Source organism: Neocloeon triangulifer, unplaced genomic scaffold, assembly GCF_031216515.1.
Source record: "Neocloeon triangulifer isolate White Clay Creek 2 clone unplaced genomic scaffold, ASM3121651v1 ptg000017l, whole genome shotgun sequence".
In the NCBI taxonomy this organism is placed as follows: Eukaryota; Metazoa; Arthropoda; class Insecta; order Ephemeroptera; family Baetidae; genus Neocloeon; species Neocloeon triangulifer.
Window position 1 is genome coordinate 5,785,652 of NW_026775559.1, and position 25,229 is coordinate 5,810,880.

General features: G+C 40.0%; 1 protein-coding gene across 1 annotated transcript; it reads left to right on the forward strand.

Annotated features, from left to right (window-relative positions):
• Positions 1–166: 166 nt before the first annotated feature.
• On the forward strand, positions 167–19,425 carry LOC132203776 (RNA-binding protein MEX3B). The gene is made up of 2 exons (XM_059631790.1): positions 167–584; positions 11,023–19,425. Exons 1-2 carry the CDS (start codon positions 338–340, stop codon positions 12,102–12,104), a joined length of 1,329 nt encoding a protein of 442 aa, XP_059487773.1. The 5' UTR covers positions 167–337; the 3' UTR covers positions 12,105–19,425.
• Positions 19,426–25,229: the final 5,804 nt, after the last annotated feature.

Here is a 25,229-nt window from a genome sequence, read left to right on the forward strand (position 1 = left end):
ACCAATCAGGAGACGGTGTGCGGCCACCAGACGTAAGCAGGGCCCAATTGCGATCATGCAGTTTGAAGTTGGCGGGCGGCGGCGGCTAGAGGGGTAATAGGGGCTGCGCCTCCCCTCCACCGGCTCAAACACGTCTGGTCTCGACCGGGCAGGCCGGCGAGGAGCCGCGAGTGAGTGAGTCAAATTCAGTAGAAGTAAAGCCGGCAGCAGCAGCGCGCGCGAGCCAACCGGTGCAGCAGCTCACTTGCATCTATCGACCACGAGGGCATCAATAACCGCACTGGGCTCTCCGAATTTGAGAGGGACTCTTTTATGAAACTGCGCCACAGTTGTTGTGATGCCTGCTAGTCTGTTCCCCGAGATGGACCGGAACGCCGGCGACAACGGTCTCGAAGACCAGCGGGCTCTGCAGCTCGCCTTCGAGCTCTCCATGCTGGGTTTCAGCTCGCACTCGGCCGCCGAACAGGGCGACCAGATGAACCAGGCGTACGCCGACGACTCTCGCAACAAGAAGAGCCAGAACATGACAGAGTGTGTGCCCGTTCCTAGCAGCGAGCACGTCGCCGAAATCGTCGGACGCCAAGGTGAGTTCCACTCAAAATTCGCACCCTCGTGGTCGATCGGGCGGCAATGGCGGCCACCGCGGTACGGCACACACACATGCACGTTTCGTCTCGCTCGAGACGTGCTTTTTATGCCTGCCTGCAGTGCGCCATGTGCACGGCCGGTAGACCCCTGCCGAGAGCGCCTTCCTTCAGAAATTTGACCCGGTTGATAGACAACTTTGACGAGTCGCTGCCGCACTTGGCCGAACACTCGTACATTCCCGCCAGAACCAGGTCCTTCTGGAGCCAGATTAGAGTTGCATGACCGAATTTTTGCGATCCGCAGAATCTTCTAAAAAAATTCTTAAACATTTATGCACAAATTCGGAAAAAAAAATTCTAGCAATACGTAAATAAAAAGAAAAACACGATAACATATATTTTTCAAATTTTTACTTTAAAAAACATTTTATTGACGGTCTATCATAATATATTTTGATTTCAACTAAAAGAGTTGGAATTTCCTCTACCGGAATTCGTGATAAATTAAAATGCTTGCAGTAAAAGTTTCCGTCAAACTTAATTTATTTTTACTTTTGTATCGCTGAGATAACCGTGGAGCCAATTAGAGTCCTAATCAGCATGTAAGACTTTTCGCGCCTTCCGCTGAATTTCCCATGCCAGCAGACCGAACGTCTCGGCAGCTTATCAATCAAGGCTGGACCGATAATAAGTATGCAAAGAAATGCTTTATCGCGGCTCACAAACCCGTTTCCTCCAAACCGTGGTGAGAACGACTTGTGAGAAAACAGCGTTTTCCTCCTGGACCAGAATTCCTCGTTATCTTTTCCTGATACAAAGCCGCAATAATAGCACGTGGTTCAAACTTCAAATAGATTAATTTATTTTATTAATTAATATAATTATTATTTTTTTTATTAATTATTTAACACAAAGAATGGATCTCTTTTTACTGTTTGTGTTAGGATTTTGTTCGCACCGAATTTAGTCTCCCAATTCTCGCCGGGGTGCCAAGAGACTGAAAGGTTTTCACCTTGACTGCTCGCTAATCACCAGATGAGGCTACTCACTTATTTGCATTCCAAACACAAACCCTCGTGCTTTAAACAAAATAAACTCGGACTGCATACACTCGCCATAGATCGATTTTCACAGCAAGAAAATAAGAAACCTTGCAAGAGTACATAAACTTCTTTATTTTTAGTTCACGATGCCCTTTAATTCTTTGCAAATCGATCCAAGAAACGAATCCAACAACCACGCTCCTCCACATCTTCTTTCTTTTTTGGGCGAAAGAAAGAAGAGACGAGTCTGCCTGCCTCCGCCCCGAACGTTCGAAATCGATCTGAAAAGTGGTTGAAGCAACCCTTTCTGCTAACCCCCGTGCCCACCATCTTGATAGTGAGCGCTTCTGGGGGGAATAATATACTCTGCGTACTTGCACGGTACATACATAATGTACGTACGCACTCCTCTGTGGTACTCACAGTGCGCCTGCATACCGAGCGATCGGCCACCAACCCCTGCGCGCAACCCCTTTCTGCCCCTGTTTCACAATTCACGCAGAATGCGCGAATGAAAGAGAAGGAAACAAAAGCCTCTGCAGGTTTTTGAGCTTGCAGATCTGCACGTGATAATGAAGGGGTGGAAATTTGAAAATTGCAAAGTGATGGAGGTGTGGAAAATTTTTATTTGAATAGAGCCGAGTCGCATGAACTCGATCTGAAACATTTGGCTTAATTTTAATGAAGATATGTGCAGGTAATTTTGCCTTATTAGTTAAGTTTCAAATTTGCCTTTATTTTTGCTTACTCCATGTTTATTTATAACTGCAAAATTAACAATAGTCTTTTACAGTCTTTTAGATCATTAACTACTTTGGTGCTATTCATGCAACGAAATAACAAAGTTTCGCATCTATGATTGTCACAAATTAAATTAATTCCCAAAAATAAAATAAGAGCGATGAGCCAATTCATATATAATTATAGTGATACAAGCTTAAAAGTCTCAAACTTGATTCATTCAATAATATTTCACCGGAGTCCGGATTCCTTCAGATTTACACGTTTAAAGCCTATATTTATTTCCTCCAATTTGAGCAAATAGTTGGCGATATTTGATAAAATCCAACTTGTCTCTAAGGCCCAGAAGTGTCTCAAAGTGAAAAGAAAGTCCTCCTCGTTGAAAGTCTCCATCAGCGCAGAGATCCTCTTACCGAGTTGGATCTTTCCTTTGATGTCTTGGAAATTCTACCGAAAATACCAAAAAGCCGTCCTTGTGTCCTCGTGCACGCACGAACAGAAAGTCACGTCTGCGGGTGTCTCTACGGTGCTTTTTGTCGCGGCCCAAAATAAAATTTAGATCAAAAAAGCTTCTCTCTCGATCTGTCGAGAGAGCCAATTAGATTGAGCCACACCGATGGATGCGCCGCTCGCACGGTTGGGCCGAGCGCACGCAGCCAGGCCGCGCGCAATTGATTTTGTGCACATGGCACACGGGCCCTGCTGCAGACGCGCCGGAATTTTGCGGGGCGCATTCTCTCTTCCACGGCAAGTGCTGTGATGGGGGGCCTCTAGTGCCTGGGCAAATTCAGAGGAAGCTCCATCCAGCAGCCGGTCTGTCGGTCGGTCGCTGACTGCATTGCTTTTTAATGTTTGCGCCGCCGACGCCGCATTTCCTCTCATTCATCCACATGAGTAGAGAGACTAAAAGAAGGACGGGCGTATAACAATAATGTGCTAAAAAATATAATTAAAAATACCACTGTTAATTTGGCATATTTATTAGTAAATTGCAATTATCAAATGACACGATAAGCCCAGTTTGATTAGTTCATTTTTCAAAATTTCTATAATTTTTTTTAGCTATTTTTTTGTTTTAGAGTGCAGCAAAAATTATATTGCCAGAAAACCTTTCAAATAATAGTTTTCGTGTAATTAAAGAAAATAAGAAATTCCGAGATTATTCCTTAGTTTTCAAACAGAAATTTAACGTGCAATTTTTAAACTGAACACCCATTTTTTTTAAATATATAGATAACTTTGCTTAATATTTAAATTCCAATTATTTGGATTTGGCTTTCCCTCTTCGCGGTCATGCTTTTGTTCCTTGTCGCCCGAGCACATTATTTTGGCACACGTGAGCCGCTTCCGATGGCCACAAACTGCAGACCAACGTGCCCTAGAGGCGCCGACCACGTGTTTCTCGATCACGATACTACTTCCTGCTGTTCGTTCTCTGGCCCCCGTGTTCGTTGGAACTTTCTGGCCGTTCGTTTGTTCATCTGCTTCATTGTTTCAAGCGCGATGCGTCGCCTGCATTATGCAACCACGTACGCCAGTGCAGTTCAATTATCCGTCAATTACCGGGTGGATATACAGAGAGAAAGCCGGCTGTTGTTGGACGCATTCCTCCTGCCTGCCTGCTGCATCCAAGGCAAACAGCCACCATGTTTTATTTTTTTTCCTTTTAGAGACGTTTTCGGCCTTTGTTGTTTACCGGAGGGAGAGCAGCTTCTGCCTTCAGGGTGATCTTTTATTTTCCACCACCATTATGTCCCAGAAGAGTGAGAGGAAAGAATACACACGGAAATGCCAATTTGGCAACCGCGCTTCGAATTTTTTCACATTCGATGAGCAGGAGGCGAAAAATATAAGCTGCGTGCGCTTTGGATGAAATAATTGATTTTCCTTTTTTATTGTTTCGGATAATCCTCTTTCAAAATATACCGCCTACTTGGCACTAACTTGGAAGCTACATTATAAAATTTGGTCATTAATCTTTACTTTTGTTCCTGCTGCTGCCGACTGCAGCGTTAATTAATTACGCACTTAGCGTCATCCTTTTGAAGTGTTTATAATTGAGTTGTTTCGCCGACGACCCTTTGTGTATTAAATCGCAACGTTTTCGCTCGTCAAACACTTTCAAGTATGAAGTGCGAAAACTCTTGAAAATCGTCATAAGCCGAGTTAAGTTGGCAATTTTGTGCTAAACGGAAACGTGTGCGAAAATAAGCTTATAATAAATAAAACGCAGTGAATGACGCGGCTCGTTAGTGGGGATTAATTTAGCGAGCTACGCTCATTACGCTCATGCGAGAGGCAATTAAGCCTGGTTGCAATTAGAGACCAGGAAATAAAAAGAGTCAAACTTGTAAAAGAAGGTCCAATACTAATTCTTTCCTAAAATAAATGTAACTCGGGTAATTGAAAAATTAAATTCAGCATTTATTTGCCTGTATGCTGGAGTCAAAACTACGCGAACTTTTTCTATTGGCAGCATTTTCCCACTCCAAAATTAGTTTTGATAATATAAATACTTTTTATTAATTATAGTTTGCTGTTTGATTGGGCAATGAGAAGCACGTCCTTTGGTGTTTGTAACTTGAATGCGTAATGAGCTAATTAATAAATCGGAGCGGTCGCATGAGTGAGGCGCGCTATTTAATCAATTATTTATTTACTGTCACTCGAGTGGCTCAGATGTCGGCCGGCCGGCGGGCAGACGAAAGGCCGCGCGGCAAGTATTTGCAGGAGAAGCTGCCGGCCGGCGCTTTTTCTGTTGATGTCCCTGAGAAAAATTCTGCCACGGCTGCTCCGGAATAAATTAAACTTAATCATCCGCCTGCTTGCTTGCCCGCCCGCCTCAGACACGAAACAGCAGAGAGAAAGAAAAGAAAACCTGCACGTCGTCGGTGGCACGACCAGATAGATATTTTTATCCGTGCACAGATCTCTTTTTCTCTCTCGTCGGTATTTATGCTGAAAATTAAGCGGTGATTCATCCATCCCTTGTTCTGTGTCGCTGCGCCTCCTCGTTCTTTGGCCGCGTGGTATTTTCGTGTGTGCGCGAGTGCGAAAAGAAGAAGTAGCCAGAGAAAGAAATAAAAACAATAAAAAAGAGTGCCAGCAATTAAAATTCTCCTTTACACGCCGCTCGCTGCTTTTAGTTTGAGGCAATCGGAATAGAGGATCACATTTGTTTGAAACTCCGAAGGTTTAAGCTCGTGAGCACCAAATCAATGAAGGAAACATGAGATTTTTTTTCGTCTCTACAGTCTTATAAAAATTTACTAATTTGGTGTTAAATTCAAATTTTTTATGTTCCCAAATGAATATTGCGGAAAATTGAGCGTCATCTTGATCGATTGGTGGAAAAGTTTAAAAAAACTATTTCTTGTAATGTGATAAAATTGGGCCGATCTTTTTTTTTCAATTTAAAAATATTTGTGGTAGATCCGTTAATTAACAATTTAATATTCTTTAAATATCCAGCAATCAATGATTTAATAGTTTCTTAATCAAATAAAATAAGAATCCAACGCCCTTTGTATCCAATGTGCGGCTTTAATGTTTAAAATTGCGCTTATTTATAAAAGTAGGAAATAATTATACGATTTTCAAAGGAAAGTCGAAGGTCGTTCGTCGCCTGACGTGGATGAATAAAAGTGCTTGGCAGCGCGCAATCAAAACCCAAAGCTATTTATGAGCCGGCATTCTCATCACTTTCCATCTCTAGACCAGACAGTCTACATGTCTGGAGGCGCATTGTCATTTTCCCGCGTGCAGAAACAAAAAAGGCCCGCATTATACTTTGCCGAAACCCAATAGGCCGTGGCAAAAAGTTTGCGAATTTCGGCCGGGAAGCAGCGATGTGTTTGCGATAAAAGGAGCAACGAGCGAGCGAGAGTGGAATTAATCACGAAACATCAAGGTGCGCTCGCCGGGCCGGCTGGCTCGACTGCATCGCGCGAAATGTGGAAGGAGCCGCAGTCCTTACGGGGAGCGATTAACCTTGAAGAACGTCTCGCGTGGTATATCAAGTATCTCCGGCAGCAGCTCTGCTTTTATTGTCTGTTTTGCCCTGAAGTGGGCTCCGTACATGCTTGCGTACATAAAATAATACACACATACGTGGAGGAAGGAATTCGCGCGAAAGAAAACACAACAGCCGTCGGCCAGCCGGAGTGGAAATTGCGCTGGAAACCGTACAAGCGGATCGTTCGCTTACATATTCGTGCCAGTCAGTCGCAACTCGCCATTTTCAGCCCTCGGGTCGCCGAGTGCATCGGAACAACACGTGTTGTCCCGAAGCACGTGACCGTCCTGCAGCGGACCGCGGATGCCACCTTTCTCAGTTGGTCTGGCCGCCCCCGCGAAATGTGACGTGTCCAGTCATAACAAACGCTTCGCTTTTCCAGCTTGGAAATCAATTGTATTTCTGTATACTTTTCAACTTGACTGCGTAACTCGTTGGTTTTTTAGTTGCTTTTTACCGCCGTAAAATACGGTCACGTGACTTTTAATAGCTTCCACCGCCGAAAGGCAGCGATGAGAGCAGACTGCTTTTTTTAAAAATAGGGCAATATTGCGCCAGTCCTTGTCCTCCACGAGTAAATGGTACTTCATTTATTAGACTTTGCAGTCATTGAGACTGAACAGAAGCTGCAACATTGAATACATCAAAAATCCTTTTCAAATAATCAATCTCTTGCTTATCAATTTAGAAAAAGTGCAAATGACATTTTAATTAATAAATTTACATTGAAATAAAAAATTTATAAATAATTAATAAATTACTAAACACTAATTTAATTAAAATAAAGACAACTTTTCTTTTGCTAATCTTAATTGATTTTTTTTTTCATTGATTTAGATTTCAATTTATATCATCTCTATGCGTTGATGATATATTTTTATATTTAAATAATTAAACAACTATAACTGAGGGTTCTATCGTTGCTGAAAACTTTGTGAATGCTTCATAAATCGTAGTCCTTGACTTTTAATTTCCTAGACAATTACTGCGGTTTTTCTTTTTATTACAATCCAGCCAATAAATAAAAGCACCTCCCGTGCCAATTAAATCACTTCAGATTATCAAGATCACGCAGGAAACACAAACCAGCAACATTATTGTCCCATTCAGCAACATAATATTAAAAATTTATACGCTGGACGATGCACAAATTACGTTCGCGTCTAATTTTAACCCGTCCTTCAGATTATTCCCAAAGGCCAACGTTCACGTATATACGTGAGTATTTATTTCGAATTCACATGCGACGCGTATTGATTTTCTAGCGAAAAACGTGCCTCTGCCACCATGTACTGCACTACTACCGGATCAATTTGAGCCTCCGCAAGCCACGACCAGGCGAAAATACTCCCTGCCAGATCTCCGGGGAGGTTTTTAAATAAAATATAAACAGCCATATCTATGGAGTTTGGCCAAATCTGCGGAAAAATGAAGCTCTCGTCCTGTGGGATTTCGATTGGCTTGGCCAGAATTCCGAGTCGAAAGCGCAAAAGTTTGCATTATTTATACTGGCGGACGCGATTTCAATAATTCAGTGTGCTAATCGGCGAAAAAATTCGCCCACGTCATTACATTTCATGACTTGCTAATCGCCAATTTGAATAAGACTATTTGTTTCGCCACATGTACATGGAAGACGCGCGACCACTCGGTTTTACAGCCGTTTCATGCAAATGCTTGATTGCTCATTTGCCAGCTCTCGTTTCTCTTTTTGCGAGCGCGGCAGGGAGTTGGCTGATAAAGTTCACTAGCTGCGACCTGAAAGAAGCCAATCGGAAAGAGAAAACCATAAAAATGCCTTTCCGTCCCAAAGCTTCCTGCTGGGACCTTTTTGCGTCGTGTGACCAAAAGGTGTTCACTGCAACAATTAGCTGCCCGTTAATGATAAACTTTGCTAGAGGAATTCCAAGAAAATAATGCCAAAGTATTCAATTAATAGAAATTTTACATTCAATTTAATTGATTGTTGTAAAAATTTGTTTTTAATTCTACTATATTGAACTAAAAATAAAATCAGAACATATAAAGTAATTAACATCAAAATCATTAAAGAATTTACAATAATTTTAAACTTTTTAGTTGAAATCTGATGCTTTCGTGTTGTAGAATCTGGCGATTGAAATTTTTATGAGGCTCATCTTTTAGATGGGTTCAAAGTCCTGACCTGAAATCGGGTCATTTCGACCCTCTCTCAAAAATCCTAATTCACCTTGACAGATTTCCTCTCGCGAGGGGACACTCGAATTACAGTTTCCTGCTGTGCGTGCGTGTGTGTGCGCCTTGATCAGAATGGAGCGAGAATATATATTGTATCGGAGAGATTCGCTCTCTTTTTCTCTCACCCTGACTGACAGGAGGCCCGCCAGGGTTACAGATTGTGTTTCTTAACCAGTGATCGGGTTTCAGTGGCTGCTGAAAAGAGAGAAAAATGATAAAAAGCAGCGCACAACATAAACGAGGGCATGAAAAATTATATTCATTTTTTGTCTCAATTTGAAAAAGGCGCAAAAGAGAGTGCGGGCGCGATGGAGTCAATGCGGTTTGTCGCCTCACCACTTCCCCTTCCGGTTCACATTAGGACAAAATGCAATAACATAGACGAGCGGAGGGTTCGTTTCTTCTTCTTTCCTCGCCTTGCCCAACGCGGCTCACTTGGCACAGGCATTACGTAAAGCGCTCATTTTTCCGCAATTAGCTGTTGATGGGCGACGAAAATAGAAAAAAAAGAAGGTGGGGTGCGCTGCAGTGCTTGCTTGTCAAAAAATAGATCGACAAGTGATGAGAAATGCCGCTAATTTAAATTTGACTGCGGACAAGTTGCTAGTTACAGCTTTTGACACCTTAATTGTTTTTATTTTACGTTATTTACATGCAAATATTTCATATTTCTCCTCAAACTTTTTTTCCAAACGAAATATTTTTCAAATTATTATCGCCGTCATTTTTTGTTTATTTAAAATTAATTTCTGATTTTATCATTTTGGAAAATACATTTTTTATTTCATTAAGTAGGCCGTTTTTTATGTCCTGGGATTTCCGTACTTCAAATTTGTCACGCAGGTTTTCTCGTCGTTGACGTTTAATTCACCCGTTCGTAATTTCTCATTTCGCTTTTTCGTGCCACCAAGTTTTTCCACAATTTCAGTATCGCACGCCATCAACGCAAGCAGACAGTCCCGAGCCATTCGGCGGCGGCGGTGGTGGCGTTTAGTAGTAAAAGCCATGGGGGATTTTCGAGCCGTCTCCCAGCACTGGTCACGTGACCTCAGAGTGTAAATCGGGAGCACATCGAGAGAGCAGCGCGCACACAATAATATATGCAATTAAGTTACAGGATGGAGATAAAAAAAAGGCAAGCTCTGTTGTCTCACGTCTTTGTAACGATCCACGTTATCGCCCGAATGGAAACGGTGACTTTTCCAACTATCAAATTCATCTTCTATTCCAGGGGTGCAATGCAACCCCAGACGGAATCCGATTCGATTTCAATCTGAAATTTGTCTTGAAATTTAAGTCGCGACGCGCAGCATCAAAAATGCGGGGTTGGTGCGCTGGCTATTTTGGTCCGGCCAGTTTTTCAGATGCATTTTGTTTACGAAGCAGTAGGAAGCGCTTGACTTAAGAAATTATTTGGTCTGCCTTTAATTCAGTCGCCGTTATTGTCCCTAATTTTTTCCCTCAAAATAATTTCTTCATTTCCCTTAAAATCAAAACCCCTAAATTTTTTCTTGCATTTCCCCTAAATGGCAAAGTTCCTAAAATTATGTTCCCTAAATTGAAGATTATGAATTTTTTGACCACCACCTAGGAAGGTAGGCTTAATTTTTGAAGTAGTCTTCTGCCTTATATGAGCCCTAAACTTCATAATTTTCTGAATATGGACTTTATAAAAATCATTGTAAGTTTTGAATTGTATTTTTACTTAAAATATTATCTGTGAATGATGGAGCTGGCAACCAACAATTTTTGCATAAGGAAACACAGCCCTGAATCCTTCCTTCTCTTGCGGTTTAGGGGCAATGAAGTTAAGGGAATAAAATTGGTGCAATAAGGGGCTCCCCTTTAATTAAAGACGCAAGTCACGCTGTGCTAAAACGCTAAAAAGTGAGAAGCGGCCAAGGGAAAGATTGAGAGAAAGAAAGAAAGACAGCCTTGGACGGATTCTATTCATATTATTTGCGAATCAATGCGACTGAAAAGCATAGAAATAGCGCCAGCCGATTTTATCTCTCAAGAGAGCGCGGTGCCTCTCAAACAAAGGAGGCCTAACTATTCATTTGGTTTCGGAGAACCGGCAAATCGTGTTTGTTGGAGAATCTCTTGCACAAGTTGAGGGAAATAAATATAAATAAAAGATGTACAATAGTCTAAATGTAGGAGGACCTGGTGAGCTAGAGGAAATAATAATAAAAAAAATTAATATAACAATATAAGAAAGCATAAAAAAATATTGATATTTTCTAATATCCCTGTGGTTTTCGAATTTTGCAATTAAATTTACAACTGAAAGTTAAGAATTGGAATGAATCCAAGCGCCACTCGTGTCCCATTAAAATTTTTCCGATCGGAGCCAAAGATAAAACCCACGCGATCTGATGGTTCTTTGTGTCTAATTCTCGGCTTCTTGTGTTTGCAGGCTGCAAAATCAAGGCGCTGCGTGCTAAGACCAACACGTACATCAAGACGCCGGTGCGCGGTGAGGAGCCCGTGTTCGTGGTGACCGGCCGCAAGGAGGACGTGACCAAGGCCAAGCGCGAGATCCTGTCGGCGGCCGAGCACTTCTCGCAGATCCGCGCCAGCCGCAAGTCGAGCACACTGGCCAACCTGACGGCGACGGCCGGCGGCGCCACGCTTGCCGCGGCGCCCAACAGCATGCCCGGCCACGTGACCATCCAGGTGCGCGTGCCCTACCGGGTGGTGGGCCTGGTGGTGGGGCCCAAGGGGGCCACCATCAAGCGCATCCAGCACCAGACGCACACCTACATCGTGACGCCGTCGCGCGACAAGGAGCCCGTCTTCGAGGTCACCGGCCTTCCGGAGAGCGTCGAGGCCGCGCGTCGCGAGATCGAGGCGCACATTGCCATGCGGACGGGCGCCGGCGGCGGCCTGTTGGACGGCTCGGACACCTCGCCCCCCTCCAACGACGACGACCTCTTCTCCAGCTTCCTCAAGAACGGACTGAACGCGCTGGCGACCCGCTTTGCTGACGCCGCGCCGGCCCCGCCGCCGGCGCCGACGCCCTTCTTCCACGCCGACACCTCTGCGGCGCCGTTCTCCTCCTGCTCCAGCTCCAGCTCGACCTCCTCGACGTCCCGGCTGGCCGAGCTGACCGGCTCCATCTGGAGTGGAAGCCACGACGAGGGGCTCGGCGAGTCGCCCTCCCTGGACAGCGCCGCCTCCATCTGGAGCGACGTCAAGTTGGCGCCCCTGATGGGCGGCGGTGGGCCCCAGCACGTCTTGGAGCACCTGCCCGCGCGGAGGGTGTCCTCGGACCCGCTGGCCCTGTCCGCCTCGCCGACCGACTCGATGGGCTCGTTGTCCTCGGGCGGCGCTCGGCGCGAGTGCACCGTGTGCGGGGACAAGGAGATCGCGGCCGCGCTCGTGCCGTGCGGCCACAACCTCTTCTGCTTCGACTGCGCCGAGCGGGTCAGCGAGCAGCCTGCGCAGTGTCCCGCTTGCCAGCAGCCAGTGCTGCAGGCCATCCGCATCTTCTCGTAAACACAACGAACGGCACCAGCCCGACGACGGACCGCCCAAAGCAAGCAAACCCCTCTTCTCACACTCTCATGACAACCGACCGACACTTGTTCGTTCGTTTGAGATGCTGATTAGTAACTATCGATGATGATGATGAAAGATTGATTTTTTACTACGCTTTTTAATTGTGGATTTATATATAATTATTATTATTGATTGATTGATTATTGATTATCTTTGCTACGATTATTAATTCTATATGATTATTATATAATTATACAAAATAAGTTGAATTACTCTCCTCTTGTATGTTCGTAAGACAAATTCAGTAAGTTCAACAAAGCAGTTTTCTGTATTTTTGCCACAGACAGACACTCTTTATAATACTTACTAAGATTATACCGTATATATTGAATTGAGAAAGTATTATTACCAGACGACTTGATGTTGATTTTTGACGCGCGAATCTTTGAGAGTATTATTAATTCGGTTGATTGGAGATGATAAATAATTATTTAGAAATGAAGATGAAAAATTTAGAACCTGCGCAGATGATGTTTTTTATGTTATTGGCCTGTTGTTTATATCAATTCGTTGAAACTGCTTCTGCACATACACAAATTAATGATCAATGAATGATTTCTCGCCAAAAGACTGTGTCGCGCGCCGCGCCGCTGACTCTTGCGGGGTGCGAGCCACCCCCCGAGCGAAAGCAGCCCCTCGGCCGGCCGGCCGGACGGACACACTCGCTAGTAAGTGATCCCCTCTCTCCGTAGCTGACCTGATCCGAAAATATTAATAAAATCTCACAAAGAACACACATCTCAATAAGGAAAATTTGGTAATTTAAAAAAAAAATACACCCTTGAGCTAAGACTATAGAGCAGTATTATCATTATCTCTATCGCATTCTATTGATTGGTTTTCGATGATAGAACAAATTTTAACATCGGAATGTTACGATTCTCTCCAAGTAGAAACAAAATGTACATATTTTCATTGACTCTATATTGATTCTCTCGATATTTTAAAAATGGAAATATATTAGAGCAAAAACACAATACAACAGTATATAAATCAAATTCGACCACAGAAGTTTGCGCCACCTATCTCTGTATCTCTATTTAATCTATACTCTATCTCTACCAATATCTATAATGTCAGATGATCCCCGTAGCGATTCTCCTCCCTCCCGGAACACATTTGAACGAACCAAACTAGAACGCAGCATTCAGGGCTGTGATTCCACGTAACTGCCATTTGGGGGGCTACCTTTGGTTCTTTACAAAAAAAAAAAGAGAATAAAGTAAAACAAAATCGGTGAGCGAAAGTATCGAAAGAAAGAGAGCTAGAACGAAAGTTAAAATGCGATTAACGATATTTTTGCGTACGTATATATGTGTGCATGTGCAAACAAAATAATGCGGACATATATAGAAAACAAATTATATATTTTGAAAGTCTCTTGGCGCATGAAACTTAAAACGATGAAGAAATCTAGCTGAAAACCAAAACACACACTCACACAGAAGATACGATGACTTTGAAATAATAAATTATTGCATATATGATAGAGTAATAAACATAATTGCAGGGAAGTATTGATATAATTAATTGAAAAAAAAAGAAATAAGAGAGAAAAACCACTCACACACACAAACACACAATACACACACTTGTATTGAAGTCATACGGATTCTGGAGTAAAAATAATTAAATATGCCATTCCTCTCGTTATTTATGATACAACATTAGCATAACTTAAGGCAAATTAAAACATATCCCTTGTTAGCTAGGAGAAAAGATAATAAAAATAAGAATAAAAGAAAAATAAAAAGAAGTTTGATGATGATGAGATGATGATTTGTTATATTGGTGAATGCCGAAAAATTAATTAATTGATGAGATGCAAGTTTATCAACTATTTATTCTGTTTTTTGTGATATATAAATTTACGTAGCCATAAGTGAGTATTGATTGACACATTATTTTCACAAATTGATTAATCAGCCAATTGGAAACGGGCAAGAAATAATAACTAATAATGAAATACCCTCGTCATCAATCAATCTATTAACCATTTTATGATTTCACAAGTTTGCTTCTACTTTTTTTGTGTATTTTATGAGAAGAGATAATACCAAATACAGTCAGCTAATTTATTAATTTATTTTTTGTCACTATTATTATTTTTATTGCGACGATTGTTTGTGAGACACACGCGTACACACAACATACACACACATGTAAATTGAAGACACACACACACACACATTTCTCACCTTCACGCGTACACTTTTCTGCAAAAATGTGCAAACAACAGCATGGCCGCCTGGAGGCATCTCCTTATAAAGCGCCTGCCTCCCCTGAGTAATGACAGACAGACAGTGTTTACTATATGTATTTTGCGACTTCTATTTACATGGAAACGTTGAGAAAAACTTGGAAAAAAAGAGTATCTAATTATTATGAATATATGCCGCTGCCGTATTTTTTGTTTTTTGATTATTGTTTGTGTTCATGATCATTGTTATTGCTCAATGAGGATTATTCGGTGCAACAAACTTGCAATAAGATATGAACTAACCGTAAATACTCCTCGAATCTCATAGGATCGTAATGGAAAGCTGCTTTTTTGTCTCTCATAGTACGTCTCTAATAATATATTATATATGGATGGAAAAAAATGAAGAAATACTTTAACCTTTGGAAGATTTCTAAAATGCGATTGAGGAAAAGAGATGGATCGTAACAAAAAGAATGTCATTTTAGTGTGTGCCACAGCGGCTAATCAAGCTGACTCTCAATTCGGCTAGCCGCATCGTGCCTATTTCTCGTCGAGCAGAATATTTTATTACTTTTGTGTGCTAATATAAATGACGAAACTCAAAAGTAATAAGGATAAAAAAGCAACCCTTTATATTTTTTTCTATGATAATGATGATAAAAATGTATTTTTTATTTTTTACACATTGAAGATCTAAATAATAAAGGTATATAATTAAGGTATGCATATATATGTGTGTTTTTCCAACAACTGATTGTGTATGATGAAATGAAAGAAGAAGAAAACAAACAAAACCAACCAAAAACCAAGTGGTATTTAAGCAGTTTTTTAACGAGACCAGCGGAAAGATTATAATATGTCTCCCACCTTAAGTTTGCACAACGTTTATAAAGAGTGAAACAAAAACATTTAATAATAAATATAAAATACCTTGATGAAAATGAGATTTTACGAAGAAAAAATGACAAAAATCTAGAGTTGAAGTTAGTTTTTCTATTTTAAAATATGATACATATTTATGCAATAGTCCGGCGGCGGCGATCGGTGGCCGGCCGCGCCCCCCACGCCCCCGCCGGCCCCCTATGAAATGAAGAAAATCTAATAATTGCTAATCGCAGATGATTGTAGTTCTTTATTAATGGATAAATAAATAGAAATAAAAAAAAACTTGTAACTTGTAAGTCTGTTATTTTAATATCTTCTCTCTTTGAATTTTGCCCTGTAATTTATTATTATCAATCTATACCATATAAGAGGAACAGAATGAAGTAAAAAGTTGAAAAAAGTCTCAGTGCGAGTGGGGGCCAAGGCGCGGCGCAAAAGGGGGCTCGGTCACCCCTTGCGCGCTCAGCCACCCCCGCCGCAAGGGAAAAAATCGATGAAAAGATTCTCATTTCTATTGTGTGTTTGTAAAGTAAAATGCAAGCGAGTCGTTTGTTTCTCACCATACGCTGTATGAACAAAAATCCAATGTTGCTGAGGAGAATGTCTTAAAATCATCTCCCACGTGTTTCTGGTCTGTTGATGCGTGCGTGCCTGCCTGTGAATGTTGGTCAGAAAATTTCCGGAGAATTTTTCGAGTCGTTTCTCGAGGCCTAAGCGCATTCCTGCAAATACTATGAGACAGGCCAAAGAGAAGAAAAGTGTCGCTTTTCGCTGCTGCTTTCCTTGCAAAATAAAAAGAACGAATGACATTCGCAAAAACGGCACTTCGGGCGGGCGTTTGTCTTTTCAAAAAAGCCGCCCGTCTTCTTGGCCGCGATTTGTTTCCCAATCAGAATACGTTTTTGTAAAACACAGCAACAATAATTACTCTAGAGCTGTAATCAATGGAGCTTCTTTTTGTTTGGTAGTCTGGCCATTTGATATAATATAGTAGAAAGGATAAAACGTATTGAGCGCGGTAATTAAATTACCGCAGCGCGCTGCCCGGAGCTGAATTCGCTCGGACGACTCCTGGTCTATATAATAAATAATGTAGAAATTAAAAGTTTCTCACTATTCTCTGCTTTTCCGATCGCCAAACGAACCAAGTCTGCCAAACAAACGGGCCTAACGAGAGTCGGCCGGCGAATTTTGCGACTGGGCACGCGTCCATTCCTCCCATTTTTTGATAATAATATAAATCGTGCTTTGTAATTATATAAACACGGCGCCATTTTTCGACGACAAGAAATTTCCAAAAAAGTATCGCATTGTCTCTCTATCTCTCTCTTTCTCACACACACGCATACATATAGCAATACAATCACTCATAAAATATGATCAAATATTAATTATCTCTTAAAAAGTTGTATTAAAATCGAGTAATTTGTAAGATTAAAAACACACGCAGACGTAGCAAGGGTATTTAAAAGTATATTATATATATTGAGAGAAATAATAAAAATTGCTTGTGGAAATTTGAAACCGCGGCAGCCGTAATGTGAGTTAAGGAAGGAAATTCTAGACAAGGGTTTGAAGTGCTTAAGCGACGCATTGCGCAAATAAATACACGTTGAATTATATATTATATATTGATGAGCAAAAAATTATCATTTTCACTGAAATGCAGGTATCCAAGTATTATATTATATAATTACCGAAATATTTATTGAAATAATTGTAAGAGATGAAAAACTCTCAGACGAGTCCTGAATTGGACTTAGCTCCCGAATTCCAGACATATGCAAATTTAAAAGACTTACACACAAAAACTGAGGAAGAGAATCGAGCGCAAAATTGAGATATATTTATTGAGTTTGAGCAATTTGCTATTTTTCCACAAACGGGAATTTGCAAACGTGTGAATGAGAGTGTTTCGTTTGTGAATTTGTAAACTTTTTTTGTTTCCCGCCTCAATCCACTCTGATGTGCAACATTCCCTTTTTTCCGGAGAAAACCCAATTAAGATTTTGCTGTCCTGAAAAACTCTTTCGTAACGAAACAGGAGGGTTGAAAATGTTGAAGCAAAAAACACGTGACATGCACCTCAAGAGTATTTTTCTCGACACTTCTCGATATTATATAGAAAATCAATTCCCCGTGTTTGTTGTTTGATGAATTTATACTACTACTACTACTACATAAATTTAACATATATATTGAAAAGGATTGTAGACGTTTTTAATATCGATTCATATATTTTCTCATAATTTTTCTATAACTCTAGCTGTAATTCATGTAACTTTGTTGTTCTCAGAAAATATTGCATTGCAAACAAATTGCTGGAAATTAAAAAAAGGGTTGGAACAAGTTCCAGGCATTTGATTAATATAACTTGGAATAACTTGAAATCAACTTGGAAAAATAATCGAAAGATCTACTATTGTCCTCCAAAGAATCGAAATTCACTTGAAAGACTTAAAACGAAAGTAATAAGAGAAGCTAATTTTGCAATTTGATACAATTCCTCTTTACCAAGGCTGCTAAATTTGAGACGCAAGAAGCTAGAAGTGACGGTTAAGAACTCATGCTCTGGATCCGTATTTAAAGAAAAATAACTCCAAACCTGACGTTCGAAAATCGTGTAAAATTGCTCCAAAATTTTGAAAGTGTATTTCTTGTGTTGCATGGTTGGATGTTTATTAGTGTATTCAATTGTGATAAAGGAAAATCATGTTTTTTGGACGAGAAAAAATTTTGGAAACAAAAAAAAATAACACTCACACACACAGACACCTAATTAAGTAATGAATTAATTGAACCAGTCTACTTGCTCAACGCCATACCTCCCAAAACCCCTACAACATATTATAAATAATATTCGTTAGACGTCCTGCCAAGTGATAAAAACCAAAGCGTTACACTCCCACAAAATTATACCAATAAATGCACAACCGGATCGCGCAAGTCGGTTTAAATAATTAATCTAATTTTAACTTGAAAAAAATATGACAAATCCTCCTTTTCAAGCACGGCAATTAAATTTTATTATTTTTCTACACCTGCAAAAGCAACCGTTTAATAATTAATATTATTTTTTATATCTACTGAAAAGCCTGCTGGATGTATAAAGAAGTGCCGTCTTTTTCTAAATAATGACTCGCAACCCCTTTGGATACTTATTATTTTTTCCACCCTCCCTGTCAGCATGCACGCAAACCACTCTCGCCCCCTATCCGTTATTTTAGCCGGTGGTGCGTCATTCGTCTCTTTTTTTCCGATTCTCCCCACAGCTGGATAAAAATCGCTCAAAATAAATAATACTCTTTGAACACTGCACCCCCTAAAGTCAACGACCTTCGACCGCTTTGACCCCATTTTTGAGTATGGAATTTCCAAAATTCCAGTCAATATTTTCTATCCTAAAAGCTTGCAATAATGAAAGGCACTCTTCATCTTTTATCAAAAAAGTCTTTTTCTGCTAAAATTCCTTCACCAACTTTGATGGGAAAACTTTTTAGTGATTCGATGGAACAAGTAAAAATTCTGCACTTAACTGAAGGAGGGTTTTCGCGAATTTCTGAGCTAAAACGCAAAACTAAAGCAAGAGCAACTAAAAACCAAAATATCTAAATCTTGAAAAACACCTTTCGGCCTGCTAGCAAACAATGAACCAAAAAGTGCCAAGTTTTTTGCAAAACCACAACAAAAGGGTAGCGACATAAGCCAAAAACTCTCTGTCTAGTGAAAGAAGAAAAACATTAGTAAGGCCTGGTGCCTTCGAAAACGTTCATCGAATTTCCATCAAATCACGCGACATGAAAACCCCCGAATTTCCCACGGCAGAGCTTTTAGTTTTGATAGGAGTTCTAATTATTGACTGCTGCATCGAAATTTTCTATCAATTTGCTATCATCACAATAAACAACAGCAACTCAAAGGGGAGCTTTATTTGCGTGTCTGAGTGAGTGCGTAACATAAATTAAATATATATTTATCTTCAATGAAAAATCCAAAAATAATAATGGGAAAATTATGTATATTTATTAGAGAGAATTTTAAATACTGTGTGTGTTTCCACGTAATAAATTTTTCAGTGTGATTGTGCGTAAGATAATCTCGATCCTGCATATTTATCACCGTGAAAAGAAATTTAATTACAAACCCAGCAGCAAAAAAAAAAAATGCAAATTCGAGAGACATAAATTTACATATGGTGGGCTTCTTATTGAAATGATTGTTGTAGTTTTCCCTTTTTTTATTGGAACTATGCGTTGATCAATTTAATCGAATCAAGCTTAGCAAGTATCCAGGAAGTGGCACTTAAATAACCAGCAGTGGAAAGCACTTGATACAAAAGTTATTTGGATGACAATGAGTGTTACCTCATAGCACTGCCATACATTTATGTACATTTAAAATAATAGAGACACAGAAAGAGAACTAATTTAAAACTAAAATCTAAGACAGAGAAAGGAATTTTTAAACGCAGAGAAACTTACTGGAACACTTGTTTGTATGGAAAAAACGAAATCAGCGCCTGCTTCGGATGATTTTTGCTCAGCACCCGTTTGTTTGTTCATTCATTTGTTTGTTGTAATTTAAACGAAAAAAAATTGTGGCTCTGCTGCTTCCCTTGGTGGACGCGAGAGCAAAAGCACCACACATTTTTTTGTATTTTTGTTAAAGGAAAATTTTTAACATACGAGTTTTTATATATTTTGTATTACGTTCGTTGTCGCATATACGTTTTGAAAATTTGTGTTACACGAAAAGTGATGCTCATGTGTGCGACGAGAGAATTCAAATCGCTCGGAACGAGTGTGAGCATCGGAACAAAAATGAGAATTTTTGGAGTCTAATTACAGACTGAGAGTTTTTTCATGTTTGTCCACTGATTGTAAAACGAGAGAAAATTATAAATTGTAAGGCAGAGGAATAGATCAATGATTATGAGATTAATGTCAATATTCTTTCATATAATAAAACAGTTCAAAATATACTCAGCAAAAACCTATTTGTATTCTTCCAAGTCCCCCCACCTCACACGAAATAATAATAGTAATAATAATAAATAGTAAATGAAAATTGAAGGAAAGTAATTGATTTTTTTTTACTTCATGAATTAATAAAAAATAACTATATTATAAGCAAAAGAGTGAAATGTAGATCTAAGATGATTATTTATATTGTCCTTTATTTAAGTACTGAAATAGATCCAAGGACTTTTATACTTGATTTCCTTGTTTTATTAAAAATCAAGATAATGAAAAAACTATTTAATGACATCAAACTAGTTTTTATTCAATCAGAACAAAATGATGTATTTTTATGGGGCGAAAGAGCAACATTTATACTATATGGAGCACTTTATAGTATAAAAAAATTAATTTTTCCCATGATGGCTTTAGATTTTTTGAAGTTATATCACGAAAATCAAATATTTTTAAGCATGTGTAGTAGAATTTATTTTAATAAGCACAATTTGCGACTTCCCCCGTTTAAACCATAAAGAAATCAGCTTTGAAGCTTCAAAAGGAAGTGAAAAAAATTGGCTGAGCCGAAAGGAAAACTGCAAGGAACAGATCAGAGGAAATATATAATGCAGCGCAACATTCCCTTCCTGTTGCTGCAGATTTAAAAGGCCCGCTGGATGCGCACGTATATGAATCTGTGGAACCAACAAAGCCATTTACGCCAACAATGGACGAAGAAAAAAGATCATTGAGCGCATTTCATTCAGCTCATTGAGGTATAGATAGGAAAACTCGCGCACAGCCGCCGTGTCGCCGCGGGCCAAACAACATCCGAACGAAATCTTCTTGTGTGCCATTGAAAATCAACAAAAGTAGCCGCACCGAGTGTGCCCGACTGAAATCTTGAAGACGCAAGCGAGATTTATATAAAATATCGAGACGAGAGCAGCAGGGCCGCACAATCATAGCATAATGCGAGCCGAACACCTTTTTACCTGGCGCGCAGCAAAAAGAGAGGAAGCACGCCGCATGTGCCCAGCTTCGGCTCTCGCGGGAAGAGCAGCTGCCGTCGAGAAAAAAACGCGAGGCCTTGTCTCTTCCGAAGACGTTAGCACGCGGCAAGCAGATGGCGATTTCATTTTAATAATATCGAAGAGACCATAGGCAGGCAGTCAGTCAAAAGAGCCCTCCGAGTTTTTATTTATAATCGACTATCTTGGTAACGGAGAAGAGATCATTCACTACCTTCGGGGTGCACGTGGCGAATCACAGAATTGAGGCGCAAAAATATAAATCAAATAATTAAGAAAAATTGCTCTTTACTACGAAAAACTATTTATTATATTTTTACTTCATAATCACTAACAATAAGGCATTCAAATTTTTAAATAATACAAAATAATGAAAAAAAGCTGAACAAAATAATTATTGCAGCTTTTTGATTAGGTCACAGTAAGCATAATTAACCGCCAATATTATTACCCAAAGTTAATTTTTGATAAAAAAATTTACTTAAACGTTTTTTTCCTGTAATTTAGTCCACATATTTTTTTTTTAATAAATACAAAATAATATAATATTTAAAATTATCGTCTTTTTATATACAAAAAACATTTGTGTTGTTTTTGGATGAATGATAAAAATATCAATAAATATTAAAATCCATAATCTATTATAAATAAAGAGTTAATAAATAAAGTGGATATTTTAAATTGAAAAGTAAATTTCAATGAGAATATTTGCATCTGCTTACATCGATTTGTCACCAAAAAAATTTGTAATTTTATTAAACCATTGCATAATTACAGTTATTTATAAATGATAGATTATTATGACGATAAGATAACTATTTTCCATAACCCTTGGGAGTCTCAGGGCGCGCACTCGTAGCTCATTTAATTTATTAATCCCGCTCGCGCCGGCTGGCTCTCAGAAAATTCACCGTGGATAAAATATTCCGCAGCACACGCTGATCCGCAGCAGTTATCTGAGTGTTTTTTTTTATGCGTGGAAAGGGATAAAGAACGGCTGCCATTTATTCCCCGTTGGGGCAGCTTGAGCTGTTTTGGTACGTCAGCTGAGCGAGCGCCCAGCCAGCACCTGTCGGTCGCTAATAATGAGAGGAGGTGGGTGAGTGAAAGAGGAGTCGGGCCCAGGGTCATGAATTCAGGCTCGTCAGCCTTTTCGCCCCACAGGTGAATAGTTTTTGCCCTCGCACCGCGTTTTAACCTTGCCTCGTTTTTAAGGGATGCTTTTTTAAACGCGCGGTGGTATTTTCTCATGATTTTCCGCGCTCCTTCTCTTCACAGTTAAGAGCGGCCTTTGTTTATTTTCTCCACGCTGAAGCTGCTTTTTGTCTGCTAGCTGACTTTCTGGGAAAGACCTGGCTCGTTCACAAATTTAGGCACGGCCTCTCCTGAATGTTTTACGACCCCAAAAGGAGCAGAGGTTTTTGCCATACGCGGGTATGGCTAATTGAAAAGTCTTGCTGCTCTAATTAAAGGGGTGGAAAAAACAATAGCCACGTGTTTTCGTATCAAAGTCACACTTCTCTGCATATTTTACTGAGAAACCAGCTGGAAATATTTTTTTTTTTGTCAACGGGGATCGAAGGAAAAATAGCCGCGGTCGACTGACTTCTTTGCTCTGACGCGTGCATGGAAACTTTTCCGATCTGTTCAAACTTTGCTATCTTTTCTTCTCTGCTGGGCATCACCGGAATGCCAAAATTCAAACGGGGACACTTGTCAAAAGTTTTCTTTCCGTGTTTGTAAAAAGGAAGCGGCAGCAGACGCATTTCAGCCTCTCTGTCGTCTCGTTTTCCCCTAATTTGTCTCTTTCCGTGCGACAAAAAAGCGAATCTTTCTGGCAGCAGCCAAGTTAAAGAACGAGCGAAATTCAATTTACACTCGGCTGGAGAACGAACGCTAATTTGGAGATAGTTAATTAAGGCATTTTCCTTGGAGACCGCTGAATTTGAGTTGACATTTATATCAGCAAGGAGACGCGCTTATTATTTTGATTTTGGAGAGGAAGAAGATGCTAAGTAGAGTTTGCCAATTTATATATTAGTAATTTATAAATTGGCACCAAAGCAACGCGTTTACGTTTGACAAATAATTTCAAACGATAGAGCGAGAGGATACAATTTTTATCCGATGAAGGAAATGAGATATTGGATTGGGCTCAAACAAAATATTTTATTTGTCGTATGAATTGTTTGCCATACATTTCAATTTTTATGAGGAGCATTTATTACAACAAACATTAGATTTTCATAAATTTTTAATCAAAACTAGAATGTTTCTTTATTTTTCCAAATAATTCGGTCATTCATTAATTCTTCCAAAGCACAAGTTAAACAATGGATATTCTGAATTTTTAATGGTATATAAAGACAAAAATAATACAATATTTTTTTCTTTTTTAATTTCTAGCTCTTTCTGTTAAATTTATGCATAATTCTTTTTACTGTTTTTGAACTGGTGAAACATTTTAATTGAAAATACATAAATAAAAATAAATAACGCTTTTATTTGCTCAAATATTAATACCATAATAAAATTGAACTTCCTTGATAGAGGCCAAAATAATTATATTTAACTTCAACATTCATCCAGAAACTTCTTGAAACCGGTTGGAATTTTCTATTCAGGTGTGCCGCGACACCCCTCGAGCCGATTCCCATATCAGCGACAAATTTATGCAAATGAGCGGGCGCCAGGTGCTGCATGCGCTGACCGGCGGCACTGAATGCTACACACGGGTGAGTTACTGGTGAAAAGTTGGTGCACCTTTGCTGGCTGGCAAAGGGCGGATTCGGACGGGGTTGTAGCGGGAGGCGCCCACCCACCCACACCTCTTTTCAGGGGCAGCCGCCGCCGCCGCCGCTTCACATTTACTCGCTCACACACACACACATATATATATCGAGCTCTGCAGCAAAATGAGGGGGTTTCCATGGCTACGGGGTGGCCCGTTCGCTGCGAGTCTGCAGTGGCGGCGGCGGCTGCTGCTTAGGGGTGCATGCGGTGCTTTCTGCTAAGGGGTTGCTTGGTTACTGGCCCTTTGCCGTCGCCGACGTTTCTACCACCTTCCGACGATCTTCTCTGCTGTTCTCGCCTTTTCCACCCACAGCGAAGCTCACAAGGGCTCACTTTTGTAATGAATTGGCCTTTTCTGCCAAAATTTCGCGCCCTCCCGCCCGACTCTCCTTTTCTCAAGAGCGCCTGCCAATTTTTCGCACTGCCGGAAAATTAACACCCGCCGAGACCACTCTTTCCTCCCCCTCCGATGCCTTTTGTTTTTAACCGCACAGACGGAATTTTGCTTAATCCGTCCAGTTCAATTTTTAGTCTGGCGTCACAGCAGTTTCGGTAATTGCGAATTACCCGACGATAATTTCATTACGAAAGCTATGCGATGGGAATAGGGTGTTACTGCCAAATTCGTTTGGCACCAGTCGGTGCTCAATGCAGTCTTCTTCACTTCTGTTTAGTAAAAATTCCATTCAGCTGCTCTAGTCTGGTGGATAACGTTTTAATAAAATTATATTATTGGTGACAAAGGAAAATAATGATGACAAAATTTTTGGTAATGTTTTTGAACAAATTTTTCAGCCTAAAACCATACCATCGAGCATCTAATAGTTAGCTAAAATTCCTCGAAATAATATTTTGTTGAAAAAATTAAATCCTTGGTTTTGTAAAAGAAAGTGAATTCCAGGGGGAAATTATTTAGCGTTGAAGACGCAGCTGTGTTAGTTTTTTTTTTGTAGAAGTAAAATTTAAAAATAGTTCGTGGAAATATTTTAAAATCCATATATTTTTAACAAATATTTGGAATCCTGAAGTTTCAGTGATCATCAACAAAGTTATAATTGCGAGTCCACTTATAAAAAAATTAGTGTTTTTACACAGATTATATTTAAGAAGTAAGTGAAATTGACCTTATTTTCAAGGGTGAAAAGCTATTTTCAAAACGCCACAGAAATTGTATAGGGCATGCGTATCGCTTTTG

Excerpts from the sequence above, each read along its gene's own strand:
- LOC132203776 (XM_059631790.1), top strand. The coding sequence starts at position 338 with ATGCCTGCTAGTCTGTTCCCCGAGATGGACCGGAACGCCGGCGACAAC. Across the intron at positions 585-11,022 it reads CGAAATCGTCGGACGCCAAG|GCTGCAAAATCAAGGCGCTG; the intron begins GTGAGTTCCACT and ends TTGTGTTTGCAG.